This window comes from Denticeps clupeoides, chromosome 4 (genome assembly GCF_900700375.1).
Source record: "Denticeps clupeoides chromosome 4, fDenClu1.1, whole genome shotgun sequence".
Taxonomy (NCBI): Eukaryota; Metazoa; Chordata; class Actinopteri; order Clupeiformes; family Denticipitidae; genus Denticeps; species Denticeps clupeoides.
In genome coordinates, this window is record NC_041710.1 from 14,209,006 (window position 1) to 14,228,087 (window position 19,082).

At 50.8% G+C, this 19,082-nt stretch overlaps 1 protein-coding gene across 3 annotated transcripts in view; it reads right to left on the bottom strand.

Moving 5' to 3' along the window:
* Nucleotides 1–16,661, bottom strand: part of epha4a (eph receptor A4a) — a 32,633-nt gene extending 15,972 nt beyond the window's left edge. For 2 of the 3 annotated variants that reach the window (XM_028975453.1, XM_028975452.1), the window contains exons 1-4: nucleotides 16,396–16,659; nucleotides 15,106–15,173; nucleotides 13,280–13,943; nucleotides 223–378 (exon numbers count right to left, since the gene is read on the bottom strand). In XM_028975453.1, the coding sequence (XP_028831286.1) occupies nucleotides 223–378; nucleotides 13,280–13,943; nucleotides 15,106–15,173; nucleotides 16,396–16,483 (976 nt within the window). In that variant the 5' untranslated portion in view covers nucleotides 16,484–16,659. Of the gene's footprint in view, nucleotides 1–222; nucleotides 379–13,279; nucleotides 13,944–15,105; nucleotides 15,174–16,395 lie in introns of all 3 variants that reach the window. The other variant, XM_028975454.1, reaches the window with a different exon arrangement.
* Between the last annotated feature and the right edge of the window lie 2,421 nt (nucleotides 16,662–19,082).

The window sequence follows — 19,082 nt, forward strand, 5'->3', positions numbered from 1 at the left end:
ATCCTACTTTTTCGTATTTATTCGAAGATTTAATATGCATTCGCTGAGGCAACTGGAACTGCCTTTCTTCAATACAATTCTGTGTAGTCTTAATTAATGCTGTGCTAAGCGCTAACAGTCTATTGGCATTGGCTGACAAAACATCTGTACTGAGCGTGCAGTATTTATTGGTCGCTGGCATGGGTGATATGTGGGGCGCTGAGTCGGTGCGCCGCTACTCACGGGTGCACGGCATTGAAGCCGGGTCGGTTTCGGAGCGGAAATAGCCTTTGTCACAGGCGCAGGAAGTGGACCCTTCTCTCATGGAGTAGCTGTGCGGGGGACACTTGGAGCAGCTGTCATCCGTGGCGAGGGCTCTGTAGTAGCCGACCTTGCATGCTTCAAAAGAACACAGAGTGACAGATTACTTACTACACCCTTCACGTTGAGAATACAAACTAGAACCCATTTTTAATTGCCGCAGAACGTTCTCAGTAAAAAGCTACATTGCTGTTCCTTCTACAGCTACATCGGTTGCATAACTGACATTTGACGCTGTTTCCAGGCCAGAGGAACGGAGACATAGAGGAGTGGTGCAGAATGGCAGAATGAGACTCGGTTTTATGACACCCTAATTATGCAAGGAAGTGATACCAGAGGAATGCATCCCTGTCTTTAATTCCAGCAGCCAAAACATCCCCTGGCAGATTCCCTCTTCTCTCATCTTTCCTTCTTTCTTTCTTTCTTTCTTTCTTTCAGTAACAGTTCTTGCCCTACAGTCCTTTTTTGGTCTGGTCAATGTAATGTCTGTATTTCTGTCTGGCTGTACAACGGCAGCTTAAACACACACACGCGCACACACACCATATTCGTGGTGGAGCAACAAAGGAATGCTTTGAGGTCCTTTATTGACTTTTACCACGCCATCGATACCAGCACAAACAGTGATAGCGTGTGAGCACACAAACGCAGTGAAACATTGCGCTATTTATGGCATTTATCTCCAGGATTATCGACTCACGCATTTGCTCTTTTTTTCCATTTTACTGACACTTTCCTCAACATGCCAGAATTCTCTACGGGGCATTAAGTCAATATAGATTCATCTTTTAGCAAGAGATGCAGAAAAAAAAATTAAACAAACCAACAGGCTTTTAGAGATCCATCAGCATGCAATCAAAACCCCTCATCTGGTGAGGGCCTTAATGACCATCTGTCGTCATCTGATTCGCCAATGATTCTGTTAAACTGGATCTCTCCAAAAAAAGAGCAAGGCATTCAAATGAGAAGCCTTTAACTTTTTTTCTGGTTCGTTCTCTTTAAACGAGAACCAGGCCACATCGGGCTGGTAGCTGCTGGATCAATCTGAAGCCCCATCACCTTCCCTTATCCCTCCATCTCTCTCCCTCCGTCTCTATCAGTTGCCTCCCGGGAGCCAATCACGGTCAATCAGCCCCAGCAGCTCAGTCAATCTGAGATGAGGTCTTACGCAAGCCTCTGATGCCCCCTCTCAAAAGGGGATTAAGCCACCTTCCACTTCCTTTTGTTCATCATACAAGGAGCATCTATGAAGAAACAGCAGGAGGAGAGAGGAGGACAGGCCAAGAGGATTCTCAGGCGGACGCTGGAGGTCGTGACCTCTTGATGACGGAAGGCTTTGTGGCCGTGCATTGGAGGGTAAAGGGAGTAGAATGAGAGATTAAAGGCCCTTGTGATCTTGGCCAGATCTTTTTAACTGGACATCAGCAGAGGGTTAATTGAAGTGACTGCTTGGAAGGGAGTGAGGATGCTGTGAGGTGGAGCATGTGAGCGTGTGTGTACACATCATCTTGCAGAGTGTGACATGTAATTACTTCATGTGCAGTGTTGCGTTGTGTCATAACTGGCTTCTCAATATGATCCTATAACACTGATTTAAATCACGAGCCACTCCTTTTCTTTTTTGGAACATTAGAGAAACATTTGTTGTACTTGTTTAGATTTTTTAAAAACATTGTTTTAAACTTCAGTTCAGCACTGTAAAATGGCATATTTGTAATGTATCACCAAAGGAAGCATTTTTGTCCCATCCTTACTAATTAGTAAAAAAACTCTGCTATGCACTTCTCCTGTTTCCCTCCACTATCGACTCATCCAAGCCCATCCACCTGCTCCGCACAAGGCTCCTCGCTCACCGGAGGACCCTGAAGAACTGGCCAGCTGTCCGCTGCCCCCTGTCCAGACCTCATTACCCCCCACCCTGACAATCAACCCCTCAACACCCCGCAAAACAACAGAAGTCAATACACATAGCACCCAGTTGCCTAAATCCTGCTACTGGCCCTGTGGCCTCTTACTGACCGCTGGGGAGCGGGGAATGAACCGAGGCTAGGAAGAGATAAAAGGGCCGGGAATGAGATAATCACTGACTCATTGTCCCACACCGGGGCGAGAATCAAGGGATGAGTCCTTTTTGGGGGTCTCTTCCAAAGAGAGACGGAATTACACCCCAGGATCCCATTTATTTTGGGGGTCAGCGCCTTCTCCTCCTAGGTCCTAGGCCAATTTCTAATTATGAGAGGGGAGCTTTGAAAAGGTTTAAGACTAAGGTGGCACCTCCTCCCCTGTTTTCAGGGGTGGGGGTTGAGGACAAGACGGTTGCTGTCGCCACGCTCTAGTCTGACAGCAGGCATATCTACATGTCATTAAGAGAATATAAAGAGTTCGGTGTTCGTACCAAGAAAACGAGACTTCGGGTGAAAGCAGTGTAATCCGCCGGGGTTCAGGCCAGACGCGCAGAGGCGGGGACCTTTGATAATCTCTTTGCGGGTGACATCAAAGTGTGTTTTTTTTTTTTGCTTTCCGGCACACAACAAACAAACAAACATAAAAAAAAAAGATCCTCCCCTCCATCTCCCCCTTTTTAGAGGCAGAATTCTGCATCCCGCGTTATCGCGACCTTCCTGAGAGGTGAATGGCGGGCGGGTGGACATGGCTGGATGAGAACAGCCGACGGAGAGATAGGGAGAGCGAATGAGTGAGAGAACAAGAGGAGAGACGAGAAAAGGGATGAAGGCAGCTGTTGGGTGGTCTGAGGAAACTCTACACTTATCTCTTCTAACCTACATATTGTTCCCTGCCACGAACACACAGATAACCGGTGCGAGTGGAACTCAGGTAGTGGGTGTGGGGGAGCGTCGGGGGTTAAATTAAAGCCGCTTCGGGGCGGGGGGCTCGTGTCTGATGGGAGTGAAAGTGGAGGTCCGTGGCGAGAGTGAGCTCTGCACCTCTGTCTTATCAGGCCTTAGCAGCTAACGCCTTTATGAGACAGTCCCAGTTTTATCTCCACTCTCAGTTTACAGGGGTGACAAAGGGCGCCCCCCTTTATAAACACATACACAGCTACACATTTCTTCACTCCCTTTGTCTCGCACACACACACACACACACACACACACACACACACACACACACACACACACACACACACACACACACACTCAGAAAACTGGGTCACACCAGAGATCTTACAGCGGTCCATGTCAAATTCATAAAAGCAGAGAATGCTTTACTGAAAACAGAGCCGCCAGCAAGTGTTTCCTAAACTGATCAATCATTTAAAACACATTTCCAAACACGCCACTCACTCACGCCAGCGCCCCAGGTAAGATCACACACCTGAGTGTGACAGTGTGAGAAAGTGGAGGAGAGGGGAGAGAGAGAAGAAACAGACGGGAGACGGATCGTCTGGCCTCGACCCCTCCGGCGACGCAGTCATCGATTCAGACCCCCCCCCTTCACCTGCTTATTAATTACAGAGCGCTTGACTGATGAAGGAGCGAGCGTACTGATGACTCAAGCTGCTCCAAACACACACACACACACACACACACACACACACACACACACACTGACCTCGTGCTGCTCACAGGAGCCAAATGCCTGCTGACGCTCATCCACTGCATGCTAACATGCCAGCCCCACGTAGATTGATTACCCTCACCGACCCCTAGGAGACCCATCCGTCAGTGACGGGTGCAGGTTACTGTCAGCTTAACTCAGCCCACCCCCCCTCCACGCATTTCTGCTCTCCTGCCGTCGTCAGAGGCCTTGTGAAATTAGCGAGTCCCTGGAAAGGTTTTAGTCAGGTTACGGGTCTGTGGCTGGTGCATGGCGGGCAGAAGTGACCCTGAACCAGAGATGAGCGGCGGATCAGATGAAATGGGATCTCACAGGGGAGCGATTACTGTCTGACCATCTGTTTAATGGTTTTAAATGTGCGGGGGGGAAAAGTGTGTGGCACGTTTTTAAATACTAGTACACTTTCTTTATGGAACCATAAACCGTAGAGCCTTCCTACACACACACACACACACACATCTGTCTCCCAGGTCTCAGCCCAGGGACTCTCATTATTGATGGACAAATTCTCCACCTCCATCTAGCTCTGGCCCAGGAATGTCGGCGTGCAGGAAGGGGTGAGGCACGGTGGGTTACAGGAGAGTCAGAAGACCCCCTCCCTGCTCCGGAGTGATGGAGCTGGCAGAAGGACGGGCCAGCAGCAGGAGGCTGGAGGTAAACACTGTCAGATATGCAGCTCTTTGTCTCCACTGAGAAGCTGCCGTTGAGCTGCCAAAGCGAGAGGCAGGGGGGCAAACATCTCACATTCCTCTCAGTTTCCCCTCTGATTAAACTGTGCATGCCTGTGTGTCTGCATGCATCTCAAGTCATGTGTGGAAGGTGAAAATGCATAGCTGAAGCAGTGTGTGGCGATTGTCTTCAGCATGCATGCAAGACTATATGTGGTGAGCATGCATCTGTGTGCGTGTTTACTTCGGTTAAAACTTTTACCAACGATTTGACTCTCTGCAACGTTACTAGTGCCACTTTTAAACAGGGCCCTTTATCTCCCTCAGTCTCAGAACACAGGCACTTCTAAATAATTACATTAATAAGTAAATAACTTCACAATAAAATCACAAATGTCCATCTCCTGACTGGGAAAAGGCAACGCCTGCCTGAACCCTGGATGGACCATCAGTGGGGATCAGTGCACACGCACTTTATTGAACTTCTGTAGTCAGATTGACGCCATCAGTCTGACTTTTTTTCGGTTTTTGAGAGCCAGTGGTAACCATCCAGAAGAGAGGGTTCTTCTCCTCCCAGCACTTGTCGGTCATTAGAGAGTCTGCAGCGTCCACCAGTTCTACCCTCCCTTTCTGTCAAGACATGTTGGAGAAATGTGACGTGGAGACATCTTGTTAACAGTCTCACCTACCCCCATGTCTGGGGGCCGGCTGACGATGCAGTTCTGTCAGTGTTTCGAGCTGTAGCTACATCACCACCTGCACCTTTCCGGTTCTATCTTCTCAACGATTTGCTCCCCCTGGCCTTGTTCCCCTTTCTCTCATTTTCAATTCACGACTCTCCCCCCCTCTCTCTCCACGTCTCTCCTCAAACTCCCTTCACTCTCTCTCCCCATTACCCCCATCCCATCGCCCCTCCTCCATCATACAGTACGTCTGTCGGGGCTGATGGTTGGTGCGCCGGGTTCGGCTCTGTGTAGCTCAATGTGGCGGGCGCTGCAGTGCCAGAGAGGGTCGCCGTCGCTCAGCGCGGATGGAGAGAAAAGGGCCTTTATTGATTCAAGGGGCTTTTGACATGCTAATGTTCTCACTGACGGCTTTAGTCCCCTCGCTCTGCCTCTCTCTTCTGCTAGCCAGGGCCTTCAAAGAGAGCTGGCTGCACAAAAGGAAAATAAAAAAGGGTGACGGGGGGGCTGGGAGATGGGGTTCTGTGTGTGTGTGTGTGTTGTATAGTGTGCTACCCACTCAATGGGTCCTCTTGCTCGCTAAGCAGGCTGGGTATAGACAACGGAGACATGGACACGATAACACAGAAGGGCTCCAAATCCCAAGAACAACTTAACATCACCATCATAATCTCAAACACCGCAAACCCCCACCTCATGTGCAGTGCTGCATCGTGTCATAACTGGGGGTTTTCAGCACATCAGCGAAGACTTCGTTCTGTCAAACAGCCCATAAAGACCATGTAGAGCTACGTAGTCCCGGAAGCCACAAGGTTTTAAAAACACCCAGGCCAGAGGCAGGTTTGAAGGTATGGGTGGTGTGCAGGCTTCAGGTCACACATTACGGTCACCAAGCTTCTACAACCACCACCATGCAGGTGTTACGGAGGAGGCGCTGAGAGGAACTAAAGGCTACGGAGCTGGAAGATTAATGTCCAGTTGGCAACTCCAAGGAAAAGTGTGTCAACACCACGGATGTCTGAGTTACAGACGCGGCAAGACCGGAAAAGCGAGTGGAGGTCTGTGTCCATTTTGAGCCGCTGAGTGAGAAAGGAAAGGGGGAGCGGCTACCGGGGTGGCGGGTGGCTGTCAGTCCTCGCAAGACTAGCACGCAAGACACAACAGGCCACATGTGTTTAGGGAGGAACAAGGCATCGTAATCCTGTTAAATGTCCGTATCCGCACGGGCGGAGGCAACACGTTAATTACACACCAACAGACCCCCCCCCCCGTTACATCGCCATTAACAGGCTCAGCGTATCTCTATAGGAGGGTTTACGTGAGGAAATGTGCGCCCAAACTACAATCAAATTCCACTGTCCACTCAAAGGCAGCCGTTGTGGTTTTACACGACAGAGCGAGCCAAGCGGGGGGACAAAAGAGAATAAAAAGCATCCATCTGCCTCCGCTCTTCGCAGCCCACACAGGCCACACTTCAGTCTAAAGTCAAAATTAATTCAGCTCCACCACTGACAAACAGGACGGCAATATTTGCCTCGGGTTCCACTCTGGGGACAGCCTGTGGTCATAAATGCAAAGCATTAGCGCCCGGCCGCGCGTCGCGGATCTCGAAATGATTGCGGGTATTAATACCGTTTCGCCGTGATGCCGGCGCAGGCCCTTTAACGTAATTACGGGCATTACTGGAGCAGGAGCCCCAAAAATAATCTCATTACCAAGTTTGTCTCTTCGCTTGTGAGTAAGCGATGTCCCGCGCCGTCATGTGTGGGGGTCCAGTCGCGCCCGCCTGGGTTTCCTCTGTTTGGCCGAGTTTGAAGGGTCCAGCGAAGGTCAGTGTAGCATGAATTAAAAAGTGTCCCCCTCTCTCTCTGATGAAATATTCAAGCTGGCAGATTGTGACGGCCTGGCAGTGTGTAGAATAAAACCGTTGCTTGATAATACAGTTAACGTCTGGTTACATTATTTTTGTGGAAATGGTTTTCAAAGCTTTATTGAAAACGCTAATGATCCATCCGAATATTCATTGTCGCCATTCAACCGGCTCTTAATAATGTGAAAGAGAGATGGCGAAGCTCATTTAAAAGCACATTAGCTGCCTCAAAGATCCATCTGGACCGTTTGTTCCTGTGAGATTTCTGGCACGGCCATAATCACAGACAAAGACAAAGCCATCGGCAGCGGTGGCGACTGTCAAGTTTAACGTGCCCTCGCTATATAAAGCAGGTCAACAGCTAGCGAGAGTTGCTTAGCATAAAAGGGAAGGAGGCCTCGCCCCTCAACCGTCCCTGCTGACACTGCCCGAGGTTAACCTTCGACCTATCTGGGAGGAAGCCAGACTTGCACCTCTGCAGCCAATGAGGCATCAGATAAAGCAGCCAAATGCTAACCGGAGGGGCGGGAAGGCCGGAGCAGCGCACGTATACACGGGTGACACTTGACGTGCACCTTGTCAAATGACATCTAACCTTCAGAATGGAGTCTCCAAACCCCCCCGCCCCCCGACGGAGAGTGTGACTCAAGCAGGGGGGGTGAAAAAAGGCCGATGTTTGTGACGTTGTTCCCCAGGTCAGATATAATTTGGCTGATTTTATTCATATACAATGTACATTTTGTCACTGAAGTTACGGGTACAAGTGAACAGCTCTGGGATGCCATTTGCTTGCCCTTTTTAAAATAAAATGTAATATGTGTGCATAGTGACCTATAAGCAGTGTCATCAGCCCCATATACCGTTAATGAAGAGAGACAGAGAGACCAAGCATGATTAAAAAAAGAGTGAAAAGATGAGGCGTGTCGATACAGCACGATGAGGACGAAGCTTCAAAAAGCTGAAATCCGCACGAGGCGCCACCCTTAAAACCTGTGGGGAAAAAAGGTGACCGCAAACGTCAGAACAATGCGGCATGTTCGGAGCGCTCGGACAACGTCTTGGCTCCAGTGTCGCACCTCGGCTCCAGCCCCCTACCCGCCGCGCTGCCGGGCGTCCGGGGTGAGTGTTCCCGTCCTGCGCTGCCTCGGCTCCGGCACCATCCATCACGGGCGACAGCTGATGGAGAACGAGCTGTCAGGGGCACTTCCGTACCCCAGGCAGAGGCAGTGACGGACAGGACGGGGTCAAGGAGAAAACACACATTCCCACACACATCGGAAATGCATGCGAAACAAAAGAAAACTCTTCAGCGCTCCGTGAAGGCTGCTCATTTGCACGAAAGTCATTTCCAAAATTCACCACTACAGAAGAGGGCCGAGGCAGGACAACAAAAAAAATGGCAAATCTCGCCATTAAATTCAAATGTGCTTCTATTTCCCCGCCACGTGGGGACGCGTTCGGCACAGCTCCCCTGCAGGAACATCACGGTGGCCGCCTTTGCGTTCTGAGGATATCCAAAATATGCAAATGGGAAATCTGCTGGAAATCAAAGGGCACCTTTCCGTTCCCGATTCTGCTCTCCCTCCCTCCCTCCCTCCCTCCCTCCCTCCGTCCTCAGACAGCTGACGTTCCGTCCATTCACTGCACAGTGAGGGGACTTGTGAGGGGAACAGAGGGGGATCGTGACAGGAATCAACATATGCGTTTCTCATCAAAAGGGAAAAGGGAAGCGATGAATATGCATACGGAGGCACATTGTTCCAACTTAAAAAAAGAACGAGCCAGCAGCACACAGCTGAGGATGATGGGATGAACACACCTGCTCACAATTACGACAGGGCCCAGATCGACATGCGAGCGGTTTCTAATTAGACACACTCACGAGCACCTCCACGCTGGACACACACACACACACACACACACACACACACACACACACACTCGCGAGCACAACGTACCTCCACGCTGGACACACACACACACACTCACGAGCACAACGTACCTCCACGCTGGACACACACACACACACTCGCGAGCACAACGTACCTCCACGCTGGACACACACACACACACACACTCACGAGCACAACGTACCTCCACGCTGGACACACACACACACACACTCGCGACCACAACGTACCTCCACGCTGGACACACACACACACACACACACACACTCGCGACCACAACGTACCTCCACGCTGGACACACACACACACACACTCGCGACCACAACGTACCTCCACGCTGGACACACACACACACACACACACACACACTCGCGACCACAACGTACCTCCACGCTGGACACACACACACACACTCACGAGCACAACGTACCTCCACGCTGGACACACACACACACACTCGCGAGCACAACGTACCTCCACGCTGGACACACACACACACACACACTCACGAGCACAACGTACCTCCACGCTGGACACACACACACACACACACTCGCGAGCACAACGTACCTCCACGCTGGACACACACACACACACACTCACGAGCACAACGTACCTCCCCGCTGGACACACACACACACTCACGAGCACAACGTACCTCCACACTGGACACACACACTCACAAGCACAACGTACCTCCACACTGGACACACACACTCACAAGCACAACGTACCTCCACGCTGGACACACACACACACTCACGAGCACAACGTACCTCCACACTGGACACACACACTCACAAGCACAACGTACCTCCACGCTGGACACACACACACACTCACGAGCACAACGTACCTCCACACTGGACACACACACTCACACACTCACGAGCACAACATACCTCCCCGCTGGACACACACACACACTCACGAGCACAACGTACCTCCACACTGGACACACACACTCACAAGCACAACGTACCTCCACGCTGGACACACACACTCACAAGCACAACGTACCTCCACGCTGGACACACACACACACACTCACGAGCACAACGTACCTCCACACTGGACACACACACACACACACTCGCGAGCACAACGTACCTCCACGCTGGACACACACACACACACACACACTCGCGAGCACAACATATCTCCACGTTGGACACACACACACACTCGCGAGCACAACGTACCTGCACGCTGGACACACACACACACACTCGTGAGCACAACATATCTCCATGTTGGACACACACACACTCGCGAGCTGACAAACGAGGGCCCGCCAACGTGCACGCATCCGTACACTCGCACGAGCGGTGATGAGTCCTTCCACACGGAGGCCTGGCGAGTTATTTACACGTACGAGCGGCATCATCATCGCTCGGCCCGCGGATGACGAGGAAACCATTCGCATTCATGAGCGCTGAGCGGCCGGCCATGTGTCTGAGGCGGATCACGCTGCGCCCCCGTCCACTCACGAGAATAAACAGCGAGGCCCCCGCCTCCGCTAAAGGGGGGCGGCCGGTGTTGCTGTTCACCCTGGAATAACACCGGTGCTGTTGGGGGTTCGGGCCGTTCCAGGATGAACAGCGGGATATCGGATTACGCTCCTCCTCCAAGACGCTCCTCGGGCCGAATCACTTATTCCCACATAACTCTTCCTCTCCATTACTCCCCTGCCACATTTAGCTCACAGGGGCTTTCATTTGTTCCCGATTACTGTACGGGAAAGCGTCCCGTTGGTACGGGTGTCCCAGCATGCTCTCCGACACGTCTCCAACGATCCCCAACGAGGTGCAAGCGTCGCTTTGTCCCCGCGCCGCAGCAGATGAGCAGCAGCCAGCGTGCCCGGACGTCCTTGCAAAATAAAAGCTGAAAAAATACGCCTTCCCCGTCTTTCTTTCGCTTCCATTCACATTTAAACCGCTTTCCAATTGTAACCCCACACCCCCCCGTTTCCGGACCTGCCCCGGTCGGCCGCAGCTGTCAAAATTTTGACGTCTTAATCAACCTCGGCTGCGACCCTGGTCCAGGAGAAGGGGTTCAGAGGATAAAGCAGGAGAACACCTCTGACCTCCATCTTGTGTTTGTCTCCCTTTTGCAGCCCCCTCTATTCCCACTCCCGAACTGCCTGACAATTGGGAGGGGGTCCCTTTGACGCCTTCTGGACTATGAGGCTTGTATCGGCCCTGCTCCTCAATAGGGCCTTTTACGGCAGCTTCTGGGACGTCCCATTGAGAGACCCCACTCTCCCACACCAACCCCGCCAACCCGTGGGTCAGATCACATTGAAGGTGAACCTAGAATACACACCCACCCAGCCCTCTCTGCCGACTTGCAGACTTGCTCCACACATGACAGTGATCACCCTCCCCCTAGTGTCCCACCAGTGTCCCCAGTGTAATCTGGGACAAGAGGCCTGGCTCTGAGCGAGTCGCTTCTCTTGGCCAAGGAGCTAATGCCGCAAGGCTGAATGCGGGGTAAGGAACAGGGCGATCCCCCTATAACAAATCCATTGTTATAAGGTTTCTGAAACACTCAGCAAAAATCTTCCTGCCCAAAAAGTGCAAAAAATCAAACGCTGATAGCCCCCGTGACAAGCTTCCACACAGCGGGCACCTCGGTGCTGATGCCCGACAATCCTTCTCGACACACAAAAGCCAAAATGGAAATGTGGAGCGGCTCGTCTAGGGCTACTTACATTCTGGGCCTGCCAGAATTCCAGTGAATTACAACATTTGCCCGCAGAGCGCGAGACTGGCATGCTGCAGTCACCGTGGCCGCAGACGGAGATGCGTGGAGAACATGCCAAGCGACTGATCCTGCGTTCACAAATCTTGGGGATTTGGAGTAAGCTGGAGATAAACGCAAAGCCCCTATAACACGGGACGTTTCACGCACCGGTCCCATTCCGCTTCCAGGACAGTTTGAGGCACCGTTTAAACACACGCGCTTGCTCGCTAGTGAAGAAGGCTGAACGCCGCATGTTAGTAGCCCAGTGGGTAACACACTCGCCTATGAACCAGAAGACCCGGGTTCGAATCCCACTTACTACCATTGTGTCCCTGAGCAAGAAGTTGCTCCAGGGGGGGACTGTCCCCTGTAACTACTAAATTGTATGTCGCTCTGGATAAGGGCGTCTGATAAATGCTGTAAATGTAAAATGTCAATGTTTTAGCACACCACACGATGGCCAGTGCTAAGATGATTTCGGTCTTTCTCTTGATCTCCCGCAGAACTCTGGAACGAACACAAGGACCTGTGGATGCCACCCAACCCCTCATTCCTCAAAGGAGAAATCCCTTCTCCGTCCTCCCCCTTCTCCCACCGTCTACCCGACTGGCTTCTCCACCTCCCACCCCGACAAAACCCCACACAAGAATACGCAAACTGGGACCGCCCGCGGTGCGGGCCGGCCTCCCCTCCCCGGTTCCTCCTGCCCGCAGCACCCCTAAATTACCGCCCGTATTTGTCATGCAATTAGCCTGCCGAGATGGTCGTCATAAATAAAGCCGAGTGGACTAGCAAGTCGCTCGTTAATCACGCAGACTAAAGCCCCGGTCCCCCTTCTCCGCGCCAGTAGGAGGAGATGGGCCGCGGGGCTCCCCTCCCTGACCCCTCAGTCACCCCGAGAACCAGCGTCCCTCCACCGGCCTGGACGCTCACTCCCCTGCAGCAACTGCTCGACGCACAACACGGGGGCTGCCGCTCCAACAAACTAATCCTTCACGCACGAGACATTTTATATCAAACGCACAATCCTGTCTTCAGGGCCCCTCCGCTGCACAGCGATACGAGCTCCAGCCGCCGATGAAAGATGACGCCGGTCGCCCCCTCCCTCCCCGATGTTAATTGCGAACAGTCGGGTGATCATTACCGCGTCTGGGAGACAATGCATCACAAACGCGCCGCCTGTGGACGGAGGGGACCGACCGGCGGCCGCGATTCTGCCGCAATCGCGAACACGCGTGGCGAATTCAAATAAATCCGCACCGAGGGGGGAACAATGGGCCACTGACACTTATTAAAACACTGGAACCAATCGTGGCAGGCGTTTCTTTTTTAAAAAAACCACAATAAAAACAACACGGCAGCATGCGGTCTGGACGCCTGAACGCGATTCGGTGGAAAGTGCGGTTTGTGGGGTAATAAATTGGATTTTAAATAGCAGCCAGTCGTATATCTCTTTACCCAGCGCTGCACCGGCCACCCCGAGGGTTTGCTTTGTTTTCGCCTAAATTGGGTTGAAGGCCTCACCTTGGCAGGCTCCTCCGCGTTCCTCAAACCCCGGGTTGCACAGGCAGTTGCCAATGGGCACCAGCCATTCGCCGTCGGCCCCGCAATACATCTTGGGCACCTCCCGCTCCTCGGAGTTGTCCACGCACGATCCACGGACCTCCACCAGGGATGAGGTATCCGCCCCCGTGGTGGTGTCCGGGAACTGGGCCAGGTTGTGCACGGTGAGCGGGCACTTCTTGTAGAAGATCCGGACGGAAACCAGAGCGATGCAGGCCCCCACATCCTGGAAGGCGAGATAGAAGCCCTTGCGGGTCAGGACGCCCACGTCCCGCACTTCAGTGTTGAGCTTCATGATGCGGTCCCCGATGTCCACTTGCGTGAAGCTCTCGTCGGCCGCGATGGTGTCAATCTTGCTGAACTGGTTCTCGCGAATGTAGCGCTCCTTGTCGTTATTGGACTCGTAGTAATAGAGGTTGAAGGTCTCCTTGCAGGTGCCCATGACCCCAGGCAGGCTGTTGCAGTCACGCAGGGTGAACTTGATCTCGATGTAGATGCGCTGGGCACCGCCTCGAGGGATCCAGTCAGTCCGCAGCCAGTTGTTCTGGTTGGGCTCCATCACGTTGCAAACTTGGTACGTCCGGATCGGAGTGTTCTTCTCATCCATGATGCTCACTTCTTCCCACTGAAAGAGAAAATAATGGCAAATTTGCCTCCAAAATTCCAGCACAAGTCTAAAGGACTTTTCAAAATGCACTTTTGCTTGTAATAACATTGTTCCAGGGCATCAAGCGCTGATTGGTTGCTTTTGAAATATTTCACGCCACTCATGGCCCTGGAGGAAGAATGACAAGGGCTCAATTCAAGGAGAACTGCATCTTGAGTGTTAAATGCCTCAAAAGAAAGTTAAGTGCCCATTATGTCCCCATGCCGGCTGGTAAATACGTTTCAGGGGGCAAGGGCTTCAAGCAATTATATTTTCTGCTTATAAATATTTAAATCAAAAACGCCGACGAGGAGCGAGCCATGCAGACAGCTATTTAATATTTCACTGTTGGGGCTTAAAATAGTGATCGTGGGGACGCTGTTCTTCCATAATTACGGTCCCCGGCAATGGTAGACAATGGCGACGGGACGTCAGACATCACCTCCGAGTGATTGCTCCCTTATTAGCGAGCCGTAGCTTAATAACTGGAAGTCGGGCACGTCCTGCTGGTGAGAGCGTCAGACGAGACGCGTTGTGAAAAGGCCTGTCACCAAGCACGCCGCTCTCCTTTCTTCTCCGGTTTTTTTTTTTATTGTTGTTGTTAACTCTGCTCGAAGTTAAAAAGAAAACCCAGCTGTCACCGCGATAAAGCTGTACACGTCCGCCGACCGGGAGGAGAAGGGGGGTAATTCGCCATCACGGCCTGAATGAGGGCCTGTCGGCTCTGCCAGGACCCTGTCAATCACCCGGGCCCGCGATGTAAAGCGCGCAAGTTCACCATTAAAATAAATCCACGGGGGGCCAGGCGAACGGAAGGAAAAATTATATATATTGCTTAGTCCTGGCCTTTAATAAACCTAATAAAAACACAATAAATCATTATTATTATTCCCAACATCGGGTTGTGCGTCTTTGTTCATAAAAACAAGACGGTACCTTTAAACTCAATGTCGTATTCGTTGTTAAATAACTGTACATTAAAATTATAAAATGTTTTTTATGTATCATGCTGTAGTTTTAGGGCATCAGTGTGGACAAAGCACTGCAAAAAATTGGTTTTGGGGAAACCTACTTCTGCCACAGTCCTAGCATTTTTTTTGTTCAGAGATGCTTATGAAAAGAAAAAAACATTGTTACTCACCCCTCCTTCGGCAGGACTGGCAACCCATTTTAATTCACCCTGGACTGTCCGGGAGTCCAGCAACGTCACTGCGAAGAGGAGAAAGAAAAGTCTGAACAACGTGCAACAATCTGGGTGAGGGAGAACACCTCTCATCACCTGCAGACCACCACCATCTCTCTCTACCTGCAGACCACCATCATCTCTCTACCTGCAGACCACCACCATCCTTCTTCCTGCAGACCACCACCATCTCTCTATCTGCAGTCCACCACCATCTCTCTCTACCAGCAGTCCACCACCATCTCTTTCTACCTGCAGACCACCATCATCTCTCTCTACCTGCAGACCACCATCATCTCTCTCTACCTGCAGACCACCATCATCTCTCTACCTGCAGACCACCATCATCTCTCTACCTGCAGACCACCACCATCCTTCTTCCTGCAGACCACCACCATCTCTCTACCAGCAGTCCACCACCATCATCTCTCTACCTGCAGACTACCACCATCCTTCTACCAGCAGTCCACCACCATCATCTCTCTACCTGCAGACTACCACCATCTCTCTATCTGCAGTCCACCATCATCTCTCTACCTGCAGGCCACGACCAGCAAGGTCCGACGGAGATGAATAAGCGTTGATTGGATATTAAACAACATTATAAGCACGAATAATGTAGGAGATAATGATGATGATGATGATGATGATGAAGGTCAGCTCCGCGAGCAGCAAAACCCCCCGAAAACTGGCTATGCTGCGCTACATAGACGCAGAATATTGTTTCCTAAAAATCCATCCTTTATATTTACTAAGATATAACACCAATATAAATATATAATTATAACACTTAACCAAAGCAATTCTTATTTATTTTCTTTACTTCGAATAAAATGAACTGCTTATGCGCCCTGCATCAAGGACGCATACACATGATCTGCCTGAAGCGTTCGATAGATAAAAATAAAATACAACAAATATTATATGATAAATAATTATACAAATAAAAACACTAATATCTTCTTTTTGAATTCATTTCAATTGTAATAAAATAACGGTTTAAATCAAGCTTGAATGTCCTTCGGACACGATGCCGCTTTATTTATTGTTTAAGTTTTTTCTTCATCTTCCTCTTCTTCTTGGGAAAATCCCAAATAGGTTTGCAACTTTCTGGCGAATTTGGAGTGGACGCGCCTCTCCACGCACGCTGTGCAGCTCCGAGCTCCGTGCAGCGTCCAGATATAAAGTCACTCCGCCGGCGAGAACTTCTTCCACGCCGCACGCCGTCCCACGGAGCGCGACCCTTACCTTCGTTGGGGGGGTAAATCCGTGCGCTGGAGACCGCGGTCCAGGTCAGGATCGCGGCCCAGGCCGCTGCGAGCGCCGTCGCGGCCATTGGCGTCGTCGGTACGTTGCGTCTGTGCTCGGCTCCGCGGGCGCACCGGAGCTGCTTCTCTCCCGGCGGAATAAGACGCGTTTGCGCCTGGACGCGCCGCGCAAACAGAGCACTGCCGAGGGGCGGACCCGCGCGCGCTGACGCGCCGTCGCACGCACGCACGCGCGCGCGCGCGCAGACACACACACACACACACACACACACACACACACCTTCCGTCCCGTCTGCAAATCATCACACATGTACACAGCGCTGGAAACGTGCAAAAAAAAAAAAAAAAACTTTAACTCTTTATTAGAAAATGGAAGATTCCTTTAGTGTCACGTCTGTAGTGTGACGCTGAAATGCGCACAAAAGTGCCAATTCGTGTTGAGCAAAGATAGAAGGTTCGCCAGCGGAAGGTAAAAAAACGACACAAAACATGTTGCAATGCTCCGCAGAGATTATTCTGAATAATAATTCACCGGTTTTATGGCCCGTGCTACGTCGTGAAGAACCACATAAAAATGTTTCGCTTACACACCGCACGGGCAAAACCGGGCTGGAGCTGGCGGGACGCGAGAAGTCCACGGGCGCCGCCTACCGTTCGGTCGCAGAATTACAGCCGCCGACCAGCAGACTGATTCAGTTCTCTTCGGTGACTCGGATTCGGTTCACTTCCAGGAGTCGAATCAATGGATCTCAAGTCTTTTTTTTTTTTTTTGCAATTGTAGATAATACTGTTGTTGTTATTGGAAAAAATATTTTTCTAATGAATTGATTACAGTCTACTATGTAATTTAGAATAGAATAAAGTTGAATTCTAATTGGATATCAAATTGTATTCTGCATTATATTCTACTTATATTCTACTTTTTAATTTAAAAAAATGGAAAAACAGACAGCATCCAAGCTGTGTTGACGCTGTATGACCCTGTCAATCAACACTACACAGTCATTGTTTACAGAAACCACAACCTCATGGTCAGAACCCTCACACATGCCTCCAACAGCTGAGAGTACCGGAGCATTTTTAAAACACAATATCCTCCTGTGGTTCTGGAAATATGAAGCCTCATTGGCCAGACCATCGGTCCTCAGCTCGTAGCGGGGATCCAGTGCTGCAGAGCCGGCCTGAGTCTTGTTGACAGTGTTTGCAGTGGCCCTCCGGATGCGTATTGAAGAGTGATTTGTGGGGGATTTGTAAGCAGCCAGGAGGCGGTAGTCCGTGGCTTAAGTTGGATCCCCTTTGTTGGGAGAAAGTGGTCGAGTCTAAATGGTCCAAAACCTGTCTTTTTCTTTAGAGAAAGAATCTTGTGGGCAACTGAGCGGTGGTATGGCTCATGCACTTACATGCACTCTCTTGAGAAAATACTCTCGCATGATTTGTTTCCACACGATATTAGTAATGGCCAGGGTTTAAAGATGGGATTCTAGGAAAGAGTAATAAATCTCTTGTAGGCCTCCATAATGCCAGATGTAGGGCATCTCTGGAAGAGTTTCACCAAACAGTGGGAGATCTCAGACTGTCTATTTACAATACAATAAAGCAGGAAGCTTTCCTGCAGAGAAGGACCTTCGGTCATCTTCACCAAAACCCTAGTGGGAAAACAATATTGGCTTCAGTGGTGACCCCAAGTCCTCCTAATATTTGTATATATCCAGTGTCTCAGTACTAGCCTCTTTAATCCTGAAATACAGACTTGTTATTGTCCTTTTTCTGTTTTTGGCTCATGAGAGGGCTTCCTAGGCCCTCTGGGAGTCCAAAATTAATGGCATTAGTTAGAGGAGCAGGTGACGTTCTTTACTTCGGTCTCCAGGGCCGTGATCTTGGGGTTTTGTGGCAATGGCGTTGCTCCGGCGAAACCATCTCGCCCAGCATAATGAATCCGGGCGGAGCATCTGGCGTTCGGAGCTGGCAGCTCAACATCGATTGTCACTCAGCTTGACGTTTAGAATGGCGTTTTATTTTCCCGATGTGCACGAAAGACTGCGCAATCATAAAGGCCCAATTACGTCCAAAAGAGGCGGTGGAGAAACATTGCGTTTTCCGACCAATCGCGTTGCGTGCTGTCCGGCGAGGGCCTATTGATCACCAGCATAGAGTGGGTGGGACTGCGCCATGGGGCAGCAGTGACACGGCGGGGCACCGCTTCGCATCAGGGTCTGTTGTCTTTGGTCATTTGTGTCACTGTTTTTTTTGATTGATTACTTTCGGATCATTTTCTATTCTTTTCCAGGTTTCTCGGGTCTTCCGAATGAATTCCCTGAGCAGCGCCCCCACAAGCCGTTTTGTCGCAGAAAACCCCAGATGGCATCTGCCCACACATCTGTATTGTGAGACGGTAACACAGGCTTTCAGTGTTGGCGAGTGCACCCCGTGCCCCCAAGGGATAATGTGACTGCCTATTAATTGCCAACTTTGAAAGAAACGGAGGCTTCCTTCACCCCACCTCCCCCAAGCAAAGCCTCGGCCTCCCGAATTTCGCCCCTTCTTCAGAAACGTCTCACCGTGCAGCTTAACATTGGGATGGATCCTTCGGTGCTAATTCCGAACATGTGAGAAGAGACACTCTTGATACCATGGGGAAACATTCAGGACACGATGTATTTCAGCAGA